Genomic DNA, 17,130 nt, shown 5'->3' with positions numbered 1-17,130 from the left:
ATCCCCCGCTTTGGGTCGGCAGTGGAGAAGGAGCTCGAGGTGGCTCCTGATGCGTTTTTTGAGGCGGAGAGGATCGTCTCAAAGATTACCGACCAGACGAAGATCAACAAAATATTCCTCTCCCACAACATCGGGCTGGGGAGAGCGTCAGTGACTGCCCGACCTCCCGAGGAAGGCGAGCGGAGCTGCGCGCTGCTCGACGAGGCAATGGCGGCCTGGAGTGACGAGCATTTCAAAGCGGGGGCCTTCCTCCCGTTTGATCAGTATTTCGCTAACTTCCTGAATTACGTGAGGTTGGCCCCATTTCAGCTCCCCCCCAACTCTTATCGGTTGTTGGCGGGGTTAAGATATTTATTTTTGAAGCACGAGTGGGAGGTCCCCACTCCAGCGGACATTCTATACTTCTTCTGCCTCAAGGCCAGCCCGGATCAGCGGGGGCAAGGTGACGGGTTTTATTACTTAACCCGGTTTCCCAATAGGCTGTGGTCATCGAGCTGCCCAGCCACCCGAATGACTTCAAAGATCAATTCTTTATGTCAACGGGGTTTCGGAACTGCGAGCTCCACTACTTCAATCGCCCTCGTAAGTTTTCTTCAATCTTAGCTCGTACGTTAAGTATCATACAGTTCCTCATGTATCCCCTTCTGACTTAGACTAATCATGCAGTCATCTTCGCGAGGACAGAGAAATCTGTGACCCTCGGGGCCCAATATGAGACACTGGCGGGCTTGCCCCCCAGTGAGAAGGATTATCGCGTGCTCGTGACAGACGAGACGATGGTGGCCTGCAAGCTGATTTTCCCGAATCAGACTTTGAACCTAAAGAGGCCCCGGGGGCTTCCCCCGACCCGGGACACCAGGCCCATCATCGTGGAGGAGGTCGCGGGAGATGAAGATGAGGAGGACGAGGACAACGAAGTTCCGCTCATGAGGAACAGGAAGCGGGCTTTGGAGGTCGTCCCGGGGACGGGCGAGGAGAGGACCCAGTCCGGAGCAGCCGCGGGTCCTTCTGGCCAAGGTAACCCTTACATGTTTAGGAGTCTAGATAGGGCCACAGCAGACCCCCGGCTAGCTAGGTTCAATCCTAGGCAGCTCGTCCATCGTCACCGAAGTGATCCGGACCTGAACACAACCCTGTTCCATTGTGTCGACCGGCTTGTGCTGGACTACCAAGATAGTCGGCCTAGGGGTACCGTAGTAGTAGATAACACCCTAGCCTTTAGTTCAATCCTATTCGAGGAGTATGGGACCAACCTTCGGACATGGCCATCACTCCAGAGGGGTGCCGTAGCTCCGGGGCTTAGGCAATATGTAGAGGAATCTAGCCCTGAGTCAGCCTCGGACCCAGAACTTGCACCAGCTCGGGAAGTAATCGACTTATATTCTTCTTCTAGCTCAGGGGGTAGGATTCCCTTTAGTATACATATACTTGACTTTCTCTTTACCCTTTTGTTTTTGTTTCTGTATGGTTGCTAACTCGTACTAACCATGTTTTTGTTTTGACAGAAGAGATGTCTCAGCCCGAGGAGAGCCTGCGAGGCGCATTCTTCGGGGGGAACCCCCCAGCCAGGGCCGCTGGGCCAAGAATGAAGAGGCTCCGGACGTCCAAGCACGCCGCCGGGACCCCCACCAAGTCTCCTGCAAAGGAGAAGGAGCAAGCCCCAGCTGCCCAGGTCACGGGAGCGGTTCTTCCTGCTGCAGGGGGAAGCAACATGCCTCCACCCCCTCCGCGAGCTCCGGCCGCCGCCCGGGATGCAGGAATGGAGCTGGGGACTTCGGCGATTGTACCCTCTGAGGTACGCATCCCAGTCAATCCCCAGCACCTGGGGAAGATCCCCGAGGCCTTCCGGGGAACGGTGTATGAGTCGTCAAACTACGCTGTCAGCTATATATACAAGTTCACCGAGAAGGAGCTCCGGGCCATCGAGACAATGAACCTGGTGGGCGTGCTGGAGTCTTCACTGGGCATGGCCATGACGGTAAGCTAATTAACTTTTTTGTGGTTTTTATCATTACGCTTTGCCCTGCTTTTTCTCTCTTTTTCCTAAGGCAATTGTCTTTTCACCTTCGCAGAGCGCCGTTGCCCTTCACCGGAGCATCGCCAGGACCAAAACTCAGCTCGAGGACATGAGGAGCGAGCACCAGACTACACCACAGGCGGCTAAGGATGCCTTGGCAGCCTTGCAAGTCAAGTTGGAAAAAACCCGCTCGAAGGTCTAAGAGCTCGAGACCTCCCTCGCCACCTCGCGGACAAACCTAGATGCCACGAAGGCTGAGGTCCAGGCCGCCCTAGAGGCCGAGCGAACAATTTCAGAAAAGTCCCTGGAAGATCTGTTCTACCATTGCTGGGCTTACAATCCAGACGCTGACTTCTCCTTCCTGTCAGCGAGCCTCTGGGAGCGCTTGCTGGTGAAGTACCAAGCTCGCCTTGATAAAGAGGCGCCCTCCGAGGCCGGGTAAGGTTCTGGCGTAGCTGAGCAAGGCGAGACGGCGACCTCCAAGGGGCCACCTGGCGGAGCTTAGGGCGTTTCTTCTCTTGTGCCCTTTACTATTTTTTAATCTTTTTTTTTTTGTGTAACCTTTGCATGAGGTGCTTCCACCTCGAGACAATTTGATTCAATGTTTTTAATTGATCCTCTTTCTTGCCCTTGCGCATTTTGGTTACAATTTCTTGAAAAACTTAGTTCGCGCTAATCTTTATCCATATCTCGAGCTCTTTAGGAAGAACAACGATCAATAGATTTAAATCAACTTCTAAGTTTTATGACCCGGTTAGGACCAGGAACTTAATTTGAAAACTTAGTTCGCGTTAACTTTTATCCATATCTCGAGCTCTTTAGGAAGAACAACGATCAATAGATTTAAATCAACTTCTAAGTTTTATGACCCGGTTAGGACCAGGAACTTAATTTGAAAACTTAGTTCGCGTTAACTTTTATCCATATCTCGAGCTCTTTAGGAAGAACAACGATCAATAGATTTAAATCAACTTCTAAGTTTTATGACCCGGTTAGGACCAGGAACTTAATTTGAAAACTTAGTTCGCGATAACTTTTATCCATATCTCGAGCTCTTTAGGAAGAACAACGATCAATAGATTTAAATCAACTTCTAAGTTTTATGACCCGGTTATATCCATGATAGGACTTAGTTAGCGTTAATCCTTATCAATATCTTGCGTTTTTTAAGAAAAACAACGGTCAATCGATATGAATCAACTTCTAAGTCATTAAGGAGACCTGGTTATATCCAGGTACCATATGCCCCCCAAGTAACTGTGAAAGGGTCTTTCGTGGTTACTTTAGATTACACTTGAAAACATGTACAAAAAACTGATTCTCATTGCTTATTACATAATAAATGGCCTTCTAGGCCTTACAAGTGAATCATTGATAATATTTCTTTAAATGGATGGCGTTCCAAGTCCGCGGGACTGCCCCTCCATCAAGCCGAGCTAACTTATAAGTTCCCTCCTTAATGATTTCGATGACCTGATACGGTCCCTCCCAGTTCTGGCCAGACCCCCTTCGCTTCATCTAATCTCTTCTTGAGGCTCGCCTTTAGAGTTTTGTTGACAGCCTCGACCTGGCCATTCGCCTGAGGATAGGCCACGGAGGAGAAACTTTTCAAAATTCCGTACCTTTCACAAAACTCGATGAACAAGTCGTTGTCGAACTGAGTGCCGTTATCGGAAACGATCTTCTTGGGCAGGCCGAACCGACAGATTATGCTTTTAACCACGAAGTCAAGCACTTTTTTGGACGTTATCATTGCCAAAGGTTCTGCCTCAGCCCACTTCGTAAAGTAGTCAATGGCTACCACGGCGTAACGGACCCCGCCTTTCCCAGTAGGGAGGGCGCCGACCAAGTCTATCCCCCAAACGGTAAACGGCCATGGGGAGGAGATCATTTTTAGCTCTACTGGAGGAGCTCGGGCAACTGCGGCGAATCGCTGGCATTTGTCGCACTTCTTCACGTATGAAATCGAGTCTTTGGACAACGTTGGCCAGTAATATCCTTGCCTCAGAACCTTTAAGGCCAAGCTCTGCCCCCTAGTGTGGTTTCCGCAAAATCCCTCGTGCACTTCCTGCAGGATGGCCTTTGCTTCACCTGGTAGAACACATCGGAGGAGAGGTAGGGAGTGCCCACGTCGGTACAACATCCCATCGACTATCGTATACCTAGGAGCTTGATACATGACTCGTTGTGCATCATTACGCCCTTCAGGCAGCTTTCCCTCAACGAGATACTCAAGGATGGGGGTCATCCAAGTTGGCCTGGCATCGATCATCTCGACCTCCGTCCTGACATCTTCTACGCTTGGTTTCTCCAAGAATTCGACTGGTACTAACCCCAAGGTCTCCGTCTCCCCCGAGGTGGCGAGCTTGGCAAGAGCATCTGCGTTAGCGTTCTGCTCCCGAGGTATCTGCTCGATCGAGCCTCGCTCAAACGCAGACAGCTTAACTTTTACCTTTGCCAGATAGGCGGCCATCTTGGGTCCCCGTGCTTGATATTCGCCCAAAACCTGATTTACCACGAGCTGGGAGTCACTGAAGCACTGGACGAAGCTCGCCTTCAACTCCTGGGCTATCCTCAGCCCGACCAGTAAAGCTTCGTATTTGGCCTCGTTGTTGGAGGCCTTGAATCTGAATCTCAGCGCCGAGTGGAATCTATGTCCCTCGGGGGATATCAAAATGATTCCAGCTCCGGAGCCGCTCTCGTTGGATGAACCATCCACAAAGATCCTCCACGACGACTGGGGCGAGGTGACTCGGGGTGAGTCTTCTGCGGGATCCTCCTGGAATCCCGTGCACTCTGCCATAAAATCGGCCAGGGCCTGACTTTTTATAGCAGTTCGCGGAGTGTATAAAATCTCGAACTGACTGAGTTCGATTGCCCATTTTAACAAACGTCCCGATGCTTTAGGTTTTTGCAAAACCTGCCTTAAAGGTTGATCGGTCATGACGTGTATCGAGTGGGACTGGAAGTACGTCCTGAGTTTTCGCGAGGCTGTGATAAGGCAGAACGCCAATTTCTCCATCAACGGGTATCGGGATTCAGCCCCGAGAAGTCTCTTGCTGATGTAGTAGACTGGCCTCTGAACTCGGTCCTCTTCCCGTACCAATACGGCACTAGTTGCATCCTCAGTGACAGCCAGGTAGAGAAAAAGAGGCTCTCATGCTTTGGGTTTGGATAGTACGGGCGGCTCGGCCAGATGTGCCTTCAGGTCGAGGAATGCGCTTTCGCACTCTTCTGTCCATTCAAACTTCTTGTTTCCTCAGAGCAGGTTGTAGAATGGCAAACACTTATCGGTGGACTTGGAAATAAACCGATTGAGGGCTGCCACTCTACCTGTCAGGCCTTGGACATCTTTTCGCGACCTGGGCGAGGGAAGCTCGAGTAGTGATCTAATCTTGTCGGGGTTCGCCTCGATTCCTCGAGTGTTGACTATGAAACCCAGGAACTTCCCTGGCGCAACTCCAAAAGTGCACTTCTGTGGATTGAGCCTCATGCCATACTCCCGTAGTATCTTAAAACATTCTTCCAGGTCGGAAGCATGGTCATCGGCAGTCTTTGACTTGACTAGCATGTCATCAACGTACACTTCCATGTTTTTCCCGATCTGGCTTGCGAACATCCTGTTCACTAACCTTTGGTAGGTGCCTCCGGCGTTCTTCAGACCGAACGGCATGACCTTGTAGCAATAAATGCTAGTCGGGGTCATGAAGCTGGTGTGTTCCTGGTCCGCCGGATTCATGGCGATCTGGTTGTAGCTTGAGTACGCGTCCATAAAGGACATGAGCTCGTGCCCCGCTGTGGCGTCCACCAACTGGTCAATTCTTGGCAATGGAAAATAATCCTTGGGACATGCTTTATTCAGGTCGGAGAAGTCGATGCAAGTCTGCCATTTCCCGTTGGGCTTTGGGACTAACACGGGGTTGGCGACCCAGATCGGAAACTTGGCTTCATGGATAAAGCTACATTTCTTGAGTCGGGCTACTTCTTCTTCTAGGGCTTCAGCCCGGGTTGTTCCTAGTCGTCTCTGCTTCTGGGACTTGGCGGGGATGCTTTTATCCAGATGCAGTGTGTGCATGATGACGCTCGGGCTGATTCCCACCATGTCCTCGTGTGACCATGCAAATACGTCCAGGTTATCCCGTAGAAACTTAGTCAGCTCCGCCTTCCTCTTGCTACAGAGGTTTTTCCCGAGCTTGACCTTCCGAGAAGGGTTCTGTGGATCGATACTCACTTCCTCGAGCTCCTCAATAGCTTGGAGCTCGGATCTGTCCTCGCCTACTCGGGGGTCAATATCCTCACTTAAGACGACATTTTCCCCCTCGGCGCTTTGAGGTTTTTCAATCTCAGGATCAGCTAAGGGTTCCTGAGATTCCTCTTCACCTTGAATGGCCATTGCCAGCTGCCCGGGTTTAGATTTTCCCTTCATGGAAATGTTGTAGCATTCCCTGGCAGCGAGCTGATCGCCATGGATAGTGCAGATTCCCGTCGAAGGAGGGAATTTCATCGCCAGGTGGCGAATGGAAGTGACGGCCTCGAAAGCCATGAGCGTAGGTCGTCCCAAAATGGCGTTGTAGGCAGCGGAGCAGTCAATGACCACGAACTTGAGGAGTTTGGAGACTGTCTGAGATCCTTCTCCTAGGGTGATCACTAGCTCGATCGTCCCTATTGCTACTGATCCTTCTCCCGAAAAACCATACAGCATCACGGAGGTCGCCTTTAGCTCGGCGACAGTCAAACCCATCTTCTCCAACATGGAGCGGAATAGGAGGTTCACCGAGCTCCCGTTGTCGATCAGCACCCTCCTCACCCTCCGATTGGCAAGTTGAACTGCCATGACCAGAGGGTCATTGTGAGGGAACTGGACATGGCCCGCATCTTCCTCCGTAAAAATGATTGGTTGCCTCTCCAATCGCTGCTGCTTTGACTGACGCTGCTCCGGGACGAACTCTACTCCGTTATGAGCCTTTAGTTCGTTCACGTATCTCTTCTGGGTGCCTCTGCTCGTGCCAGCCATGTGCAGACCTCCAGAGATGGTGGATATCTCTCCTCCTACCACAGGAGGAGGGACATCCTGATCTACCCGAGGCCCGGGCTGACTGGCCGGGACTTCTGGAGCAGGTCAACTTGCTGGAACCCTGTTCCGTGCGTATTGAGCCAAGGGGCCGGCTTGGATGAGAGTCTCGATCTCATCCTTTAGATGCCTGCAATCGTCAATATTGTGGCCAACATCGTTATGAAAACGGCAAAACTTGGAGGTGTCTATCTTCCCCTTATGGTGCTTTAATGGCTCCGGCCTTTTCCAGGGGACTCGAGTAGAGTTGGCTAGGAAGATATTCTCCCTGGACTGGGTGAGCTCTGTATAAGTCGCGTAGATGGGCTTGAATTTGTCCACGGAATTATTCTTCTTTTGGCCATGCTGAATGTTTTCGTCATTCCCCTTTCTTTTGCCTCCACCGGGTTGGTTGTTCTGTGTGATGTTTTGGGTCGCTGCCACGACCTCCGTCCCCACTCCAGCAGGCTGTTCGGGGACCTGGCTGGTTCCCACAGCTGAGGCTTCGGCTTCCTCCAAGTTTATCCATTCTTGGGCCCTGTTAAGGAATTCGTTAACCGAGCTGACTCCCTTCCTTTGTATATCCTTCCAGAGGTCTCCACCGACGAGGATTCTAGTTCTCATGGCCATGAGCTTGGAGCTATCATCCGCGTCTCTAGTTCGAGCAGCAACATTCACAAATCTGCTCAGGTAGGCCTTCAGAGTCTCACCGGGCTGCTGTCTCACGTTAGCCAGGGAGTCGGCCTGAACACGGGCGGCCTGGGAGGCTCGGAATGCCCTTTTGAAATCTGCCGAGAAAGTCTTCCAGGAGCTGATTGACTGTCTTTTACCTTGCTTGAACCACTGCCTGGCAGGTCCAGTCAGTGTGGAAGGGAAGATTAAACATCTCAACTCGGGGCCAATGTTGTGGGTCATCATTAGGGTGTTGAACATCCCTAGATGGTCCGATGGGTCTCCGTCCCCATTGAACTTTGACAAGTGCGGCATACGGAAACCAAATAGGTACGCCGTTGCTGCTATACTGGGGGCGAAGAGTTCCATCTCATCCCCTGAATCATATTCATCTTTTTCTTTTTTTGACAGGAGCTTCCTCATCAGCTCCTCCATCTAAGTCAGGCGCTCGAGGGTTTGGTCCTGATGTCCTTGGTTATTCCGGGGCTGTTCAACAGCTCCGGATCCATTGTACATATTTGGTGGGTTATTGCCCCTCCTATCTTGAGATAGGTTATTTGGGACATTCCCTCCGTTACGTACTTCTGACAGAGCCCCCCCTGAGCGAGCATGGCCATCTCCTCCTGCTTGTTCCCCTCTATGAGAGTTGAGGCGATCTCGCAGGTCGCCTCCCTGGGTGGTTTGATGACATTGTGCCGAACTCAAACGCTGACGCAGGTCTCCCCCAGAGAGATCACTCTGGCGACTGCCGGTCCAGTGGCTCCTGCTGGATAGGCTTGGAGTCCGCCTTTGATGGTGAGGATCTGGGCTTTCCCTCGGCGCCCTGCTACGCCGGGAAGGCCCAGCTGATGGCGGGTTTCTCCTACTACTCCCATAGGCTGCGATATCTCGGACGGGCCGAGGAGGAGACGGATATCTGATTGGAGAAGGAGGATGCCTGACTGGAGAGGCGATCCTAGTTCCGTCAGGACGGATCAAGTTTGGTGGGGGCCCTTCGGCCCTGGCAACCTGCTGGTCCCGCGCCTGACGATCTGGACGAGGCACAGGACGGTTGTTGGGGACGGGCTGATGCTGCGAGCCCTCCCCGGATCTCCTTCGGGAATTTCCTCGAGCTCCCCTGGGCGCTCTCGAGGATGGTTGGGAGCTAGGAGTTGACGTTTTGACCGAACGGCTGTATTGCTGTTGCCTGGCTCCAGGCATTTCTTCGAAGTTTGCCTCTCGGTGGTGTGACGAAGGAGTGGAGTTGGCTGTCCGAAGTCTATCGAGCGGTTATGCCTGGACCGATTACCCCGGAGAGACTGAGGAGCCTCGCCTTGCCTCTCTCCGACGTTAGCGTCGGTTGTGAGAGGGGGTAGTCGGGCCAGCACATCCTTGATTTGCTGGTTAGCTATTGCTAGCTGGCTCCTCAGCTGAGCGTTCTCCATCTCCACCGCCGTGTAATAACATGGGTTCGGATTAGGTGGCCGGGGCGCCGAACTTCCGGTGTCATCTTGGCCCGCCGCTGTTTTCCTAGCCGCTGCTGAGCTTCAGGAACTTGTTCACCAGGGGTGGCAGTATGATGAGCTTCCTGCCCATCATGCTGTTATGTCTTGTTACCGTGCTTGGATCGAGTAGTCACCATAGTTGGATGTTTGCAACAGCACTAATCGAACTTGCTCTCAATGAAAGCACCGAACTATTGACGCGGTTCTTCGCCAACAGGTAATTAAGAAAAGAAGAGAAAGGGATTAGTGCTAATGTTGAACCGAAGCAGATATATGATCTTAGAAATGAAAGGGTGACTCAAGACACGTTTTTTAAGTGGTTCAAAGGTTAAAATCCTTCTACTCCACTAGTCAGTATTATTGATATATACTGGATATTTGATTACAGGGTATTTCTTACAAGAGATAATCCAACCCCTATTCATTCCCAGGGTCTCCATATTTATAGGAGAAGGCACCTGGGAAGTGGTAAGAAGGTCATCCCGTGACCTTCTTACCTATCGTATTAACTCTGTGATATTCATGATTAATTCTTAAACCTGACACATAAATGTGTTCAAATCAATAGGTAAGGAGATAATGGGCCGCACGGCCCAACCCAGTCGTGGGTGTCTGAATACGCACGTTCCTGCTGCGTGTCCGAGAAGTCAGGGGCATACCAGACACGTGATGTCTGATATATGCACGTTTACCTTGCGTGTGTTGACTTTACAAAGGGTCATAGCCTCCAGATCCAGCTCGTACCACTTGCTGGATACCTAACTCAACCTTCGGCCTTCAGAGCCGGACTCAGTTCTTCGGCAATCTTGGCGAACCCTTGGGTTACCCCGAGCTAAGGAGGTACGACCTTATGACGGCAGCTCCGGTTTTGGGGATGTCCACGAGATAATCATGATTAGGCCGCAGCTCAGCTCGCTAATCAGCCCGTGGGAAAATCAGGGCGTACAGATAGGATTTTTCTTCACTTTTCAAAATTATAATTTCAAAGCATTTAGTGTAAATCAATCTAATGAAATAACAAATAAATCAATGAACATTATTTATAAGGCAAAACATAATATTTTTGTTCTAAGCATGGATGTGTACAATTTAATGACACATCTTACACAAAGAATATTATGTTTGCACTAATGAAGAACAAAGCGTAAATATGTGCTAACAATCCAAAATACATGATATTTAAGATGAAAGAAGATATTTGAATAAGAAAAATCCATAAACTTTGTTGCACAAAATGGGAAATCAACATACAAAAGAAACACTATCTAGTTACATATTGTTTCATCATCACCTTAATAATCTTAAAAAGATTAGAAACACATAACTAGAATAGCAAATACAAACTAAAAATTACAAACATAAATAGGAAAATTTGGAGGATGAACCTACAAATTTTTCCTCTAAAAAATACATAGAAAGTAACCAAAAAGAAGAAAAAGATGAAGAGAATTGAGAGATTTTGAATGTGTAGAAATTATGGTATAGTAACCTCCCCCCAAAATGGACACCCTAAATAGTCTTCAAAACTCCATATTTATAGCCAAATGAGGTATTAAAATAATCAATTTAAATAAATTAAATTGATTAAATTAATTAAATTAATTATAATATGGTAAATAGGGGTAAATTATAGGATGTAATAATGATGTTTTGGGGTAAAATGTGTAGAAAATAGGGTAAAAAGTGGCATTTTTAGACAAGGGTGACAAATGAGACAATGGGTAATTTATGGGCTCAAGGCAAAATAAAGTAATTGGCCAAAGGTTGTGTGGCAGGCGACTTATGGGTCTGGTGCCAGGCTGCTTATGGTGTGGTGAGGCTGAAGGCAGGGATGAGTTGAGTGGCTGGCAAATGGGCCCAGGCAACTTAGGCAGAGGAGGCCCGAGAGGAATGCTGATGGGAAAGAGTTGAAGGAGGCATGAGATGCCTGCTGGAATTGGTGGGCTGCATTGGGCTTGCTGGCTTCTTTGCTGGGCTGAGTTGATGAGGAATAAATGGTGGGCCGGCTGGGTGGAGCATGGAAGAAACCGTGGGCCTAGGGGCAGCTCGGAGCATGAGCCATTTTTCTTTCTTTCCTCTTGAAAATTGCCATAGTTCCTTTATTTTTCTTGTTTTTCAAGAGCAAATAAAATACAACAAATTCCATATAAAACAAACATAAATTAAATTAAAATTAAATATTTTCAATAATAAAATATACAACCAAAAGTTACATGAAAATATTAATTAAAATTTAATTTACTTAAACATTTAAGCTCAAAATTGCATCTTTTTACTCCCAACTTAACAATATAAATTTTAAATAATTAAACTATAATATTTTACAATAAAATAACTATAAAAACACACAAAAATATATAAAATCAAAATAAACCCAATAAATTCAAAATTACTTTAAAACTTAATAAATTAATTAAAAACTCAAGAATTAAGCAACAATTAGCACATAAAAAGTGGTAAAATAACTCTATTTTGTAGAGTGATCATTTATTACTGTGGATTTTGGTTCAAGGCGGGACTTAGTTGAACACTCGTAGAAACACTTGTAGATTTTATAAGTTTAACCTATAGTTTAAGAATATTAATTATAACATAAGGTTTGATTAATATAGCTGATTATAAAGATGTTATTTATTATAGTATAAGATTTTGATAGAACTAAGAAGATCATGACACTTGTCGTGCGCATGTTTATTGAGAAATTAAGCATTTTTGGATGAATAGTTTTATAAGAGAAATATTTGAAAACCCCAGAATCTGCCAACAGCTTTAAAAATGTTATATGACTCAGTCAAAGTTGTTTACCCAATTCAAAATAGGCTGAAAAAGTGCAATTTCGTGTATAATATTTTAGCGTATGTCGATATATCGCAGCTCTAGTGGCGATATATCGCCACACAGGGAATACGAAAAACACGTAACTTCGCACAAATGCATCGACGAGCCTCGGGATATAAGCCTAGGCGATATATCTCCTACTATGGGCGATATATCATCTCTAGGGCAAATATTTCAAATATTTTTGAAACCAAGCTCAATTCAACACTCAACCTCTTAGCAAGCCTCTGAACCTTTTGACCGAGTCTTAAGCCTCTGTTGAATGAATATTCAAATGTTTTTCAATTAAATATTCATTATTTTTATTCAAGCTAAAAGAAGATCTTTTCACTCTTGAACTCTATAAATAGGACCTAGTACCCAGCCATTTCTTTCATTCTTCAAGCTGTGTTCAGAGCCTTCAAGCTGCTAGGTTTACTTTTGAGTGATAAACACTTGGGTTGGGGTTATAAGCTTTATCATTTGAAGCTTTAAAAACACTTGGGAAGTAAGGTTAATAGTGTGTTTTTCAATATCGAGGTGTAGTTCGGTTCTAGTGCATTCAAAGGTATTCCTATTCCTAGTTAATTTTTGTATGTTTCATCAAGTTTCTTATAGTTTTCTTTACTCAAATCCTAACTCATTATTTTTCATTATCTTGGTTAGGTATTTAAGTTCTTTGAACTTAAGATTTCTTGTCGGTAAGTTTCTTCTCGGTGGTTTAGTCCTCTTGTCATCATCTCTTTTCTTTTAGAAATACTCACCTTCTCATTGTTGGTTTTTAGGAGTGTTCCAAATCCCGTCCTTGTTCTCATATCCCGGTATTGGTAAGGAAAATAAGATAGACCTTGTATGTTTATATGATATGTTATGCTTATGTTATATGTTATATGATATGCTTCTATGTTATCTTATCTTATGTGATGTTATGTTATATGTATAGTATGTTTATAGCCTTGAGCATATGACTTGTCTAGCTAGCAAGCCCTAATGATTTATGGGCATATGACTTGCTTAGCTAGCAAGCCCCACAAATCTATTGGGCATATGACTTGCTTAGTTAACAAGCCCCAAGTAGTATAATGGTCATTGTAGTAGTATATGACATATGTTTATAGTATATGTTTATGATATGTTTATGTATATGTTTTATGTTATTAGTAGTTTTTCCTTGCTGGGCATTAGGCTCATTCCTTTATTTTTATGTATGCAGGAAAATAGTTATGGCGACGAAAGGATTCATGGCAGCTTGGGGTTGTGTATTGAGGAAGAATGGATTCGATGGACTGCGTGAATGATTCGAGGATGACATTGTTTTTAGTCTTTTTAATTATGTTTTCTGTGTATTTTCCGCACTTGGTTTTGTAACAAATTTATTTAAGATTTAAGTTATGTTTTATTTTTTTAAAACAATAGGATCCCATACCATACCCTGAATTTATGTATTTCAACATTTACTTAGAGTTTTTAATAAAGTTTGTGAATGTTTCTTATGTATGTTTTCTTAAGAATAGTGTCTATGTATAGTAGTTTTAATGGTCTAAAGTCTTAGAATTTGTTGGGTCATTACAGTTTCTTTGAGAGATCGTGTGTGGTTTAGTACTACAAAGTTTGTTTTCAAAATCAAGCTTGCTTGGAAAATATAGAATTTTTTCCAAGCCACGATGGGTGACCTTCAAGTGGTCAGTGGAATTAAGAAACTTAACTGTCAAAATTACAACACGTGGTCATTGCATATGGAGGCATATCTCCAAGGCCAAGACTTGTGGGAGATCGTTAAAGGCAACAAGGTCACACAACCAGAGGATGTAGCTGCTCTAAAGAAATGGAAGATTAAAGCTGGAAAAGCATTGTTTGTTATTCAGACCACAGTCGAAGATGAAATGTTGGAGCACATCATGGAATCGAAGACAGTGAAGGAAGCATGGGATACTTTCGCATCATTATTCACAAAGAAGAATGATGTGAGATTGAAACTTCTAGAGAACGAGCTTCTCTCTATCACACAACGCGACATGATGATCAACCAATACTTTACCAAGATAAAATCTCTTTGTCGCGGAATTTCTGCATTAGATTCTACTGCTGGTATGTCAGACTCCAGAATTAGAAGAATTGTTATTCATGGATTAAAAGTTGAATATAGAAGTTTTATTGACGCAATACAAGGTTGGTCAAGCCAACCTTCTCCTACTAAATTAGAAAACTTGCTAGCTGACCAAGAAGCGTTGGCTAAGCAATTATCTGGAGTCTCGATAAAGAGCGACGAAGAAGCACTCTTTAGTAGCAATAAGAAAGGTCGACCCCGGCCAAGTTCTAGAAAAGGTTCTAGAAGATATGATGACAAAGATGGTCATCATGGAAGCTCCCAAACAGGGCGAGCTCAAAAGAAATACAACTGGGGTGGCCAATTTAAGAGTAACAATAAATTTGATGGTAAATGCTACAACTATGGGAAAAAGGGCCACATTGCTAAAAATTGTTGGTCTAAGAAGAAAACAACAAAGGGCAATGTAGTCATGTCAAACACTAGACAAGCAAGCGATGAAGAATGGGACGTTGAAGCATCTTTCGCCGTGGAGGAAGGAGAATTAGCTCTGGCAGTTACTGTTCCCAGACCAATCGACTACAACAATGATTGGATAATCGACTCTGGCTGCTCAAATCATATGACAGGGGACAAAGAGAAGTTGCAAAGCATGACCGAGTACAACTCAAGATTAATGATTACCCATATCGTTAAAACAAAAATAGTGCCACGACTAAGTACAAAGGAAGTATCACTCCAGGATGTCTAGCATGTACCTGGAATGAAGAAAAACTTACTATTAGTAGCGCAACTTACGACATCAGGACACCACGTTGTATTCGGTCCTCATGATGTCAAGATATATCAAGACCTTAAGATCTTTGGAACATCGATGATGAAAGGGCGACGTTTAGAGTCTATCTATGTAATGTCAGCAGAGTCGGCTTATGTAGACAAGACTCGAAAGAACAAAACAATATATTTGTAGCAGGTAAGGCTAGGACATGTCAACTATCATAAACTCAAGGTGATGATGAAGAAATCTATGCTGAAGGGTCTTCCTCAACTCGAAGTTAGAATAAAGACTGTATGTGTTGGCTGCCAATACGGTAAGGCACATCAATTACCGTATGAAGACTCAAAGTTCAAAGCCAAAGCACCATTGGAGCTAGTCCATTCTGATGTATTCGGGCGAGTCAAGCAACCATCGATCAGCAGCATGCGGTACATGGTTACATTCATTGACAACTTCTCACAGTACGTATAGGTGTTCTTTATAAAAGAAAAGTCTGAAACTTTTTCAAAATTTATAGAATTCAAAGAAGTAGTCGAAGGAGAAGTTGTCAAGAAAATTCAATGCCTGTGAACAGACAATGGCGGTGAATACACATCAGATGAATTTTCTCAGTACTTACGAGAGTGCCGCATACGTCATCAATTCACATGTGCAAATACACCACAACAGAATGGAGTAGCTGAGAGGAAGAATCAAAACCTTCCAGAGACATGTCAAAGCATGCTACATGCGAAGAATGTTCCAGGAAGATTTTGGGTAGAAGATATGAAGATAGCAGCTCATGTGATCAATAGACTTCCCCAAGCAAAGTTAGGGTTCATTTCACCCTTTGAGAAACTGTGGGGTTGTAAACCTGCAATAAGTCACTTTCGAGTGTTTGGTTGTGCATGCTACGTGTTCGTGCCAAGTCATCTACGTAGCAAATTTGACAAGAAGGCAATTCGATGTATCTTTGTGGGATACGATAGCCAAAGGAAAGGGTGGAAGTGCTGCGATCCTCATCATAGTGGTCACCACAAATGGAAGAGTTGTCAGATTCTAAAGAAATAGAAGACAGTTTGCAAAAAAAGATGGGGGAGAAAATTTCGACTCCAGAAATGGATGAAGAAAAAAAAAGTGAGGAAGGAAACGAAGAGGCAACACAAAGTCCCTGGCAAACAGGAGTGCATCAAAGAGCAGCAGACGATGTAAGTGATATTCAACCTGAAGAAGTAAGCCCACAACCTCGGAGATCAACAAGAGCACGGAAGTCGAATCCCTAGTATACCAATGTTGCTGTAGCCGAAGAAGAAAAGTTCAGAGAACTAGATACATATGAAGAAGTGTCCCAGGATATTGAGTGGATAGAAGCTATGAAAGAAGAGATTAGTGCACTAGAGAAGAATCAAACTTGGGAGTTGGTGCCAAAGCCAAAGGAAGTAAAATCCATTTCTTGCAAATGGGTATACGAGGTAAAAACTCGTCCTGATGGATCAATTGAGAGATATAAAGCCCGGTTAGTAGCTCGTGGATTCTCTCAACAGTATGGGCTAGACTATGATGAGACGTTGATGGGCCCAAAACGGGTATGTTTAAAAATTTATATATCGCAAGCGCACGAATCGTCCATATAGAATAGTGATCGTAAGCAAGGATGTCGAACCCAAAGGAGTTGTCTAAAATCGAAAATGAAACTATTTTAAATCAAAAGTAATAAATTCTAACCTAGTTCCAAAGATTGATAAGTTTTAATATTATGAACATAAAATAAAAGATTGAAAAATAAAGCTATTTAAGATAATGAAAATAAACCAATAATGAGTTGAAAATAAGTGTTAAAAGAAAAGATTATTAAGATACTAGAATCCACAAAATGTAAGTTTAATAATATTTATTAGTATATTGATTCCCAAGTGTTAGTGATAGTTAAAATAATTTAAACTATCCTTTTTCAAAAAGATTTGTAATTTTAAACACAAATTTCTTATAAAAAGATAGGATTTTTCTTCACTTTTCGAAATTATAATTTCAAAGCATTTAGTGTAAATCAATCTAATGAAATAACAAATAAATCAATGAACATTATTTATAAGGCAAAACATAATATTTTTGTTCTAAGCATGGATGTGTACAATTTAATGACACATCTTACACAAAGAATATTATGTTTATGCACTAATGAAGTACAAAGTGTAAATATGTTCTAACAATCTAAAATACAAGATATTTAAGATGAAAGAAATATATGAAGAAGAAAAATCCATAGACTTTGTTGCATTACAAGGG

At 44.7% G+C, this 17,130-nt stretch overlaps 1 protein-coding gene across 1 annotated transcript; it reads left to right on the top strand.

The window, feature by feature from the left end:
* Window positions 1-13,704: 13,704 nt before the first annotated feature.
* Window positions 13,705-14,838, top strand: LOC133792339 (uncharacterized). Its single transcript, XM_062230242.1, has one exon. It carries the CDS (start codon window positions 13,705-13,707, stop codon window positions 14,836-14,838), a length of 1,134 nt encoding a protein of 377 aa, XP_062086226.1.
* Window positions 14,839-17,130: the final 2,292 nt, after the last annotated feature.

The sequence above is a fragment of the Humulus lupulus genome, chromosome 7 (assembly GCF_963169125.1).
Source record: "Humulus lupulus chromosome 7, drHumLupu1.1, whole genome shotgun sequence".
NCBI lineage: Eukaryota > Viridiplantae > Streptophyta > Magnoliopsida > Rosales > Cannabaceae > Humulus > Humulus lupulus.
Note: the sequence above shows the minus strand (reverse complement) of the source record. Positions and strands in the feature narration are given on the sequence as shown.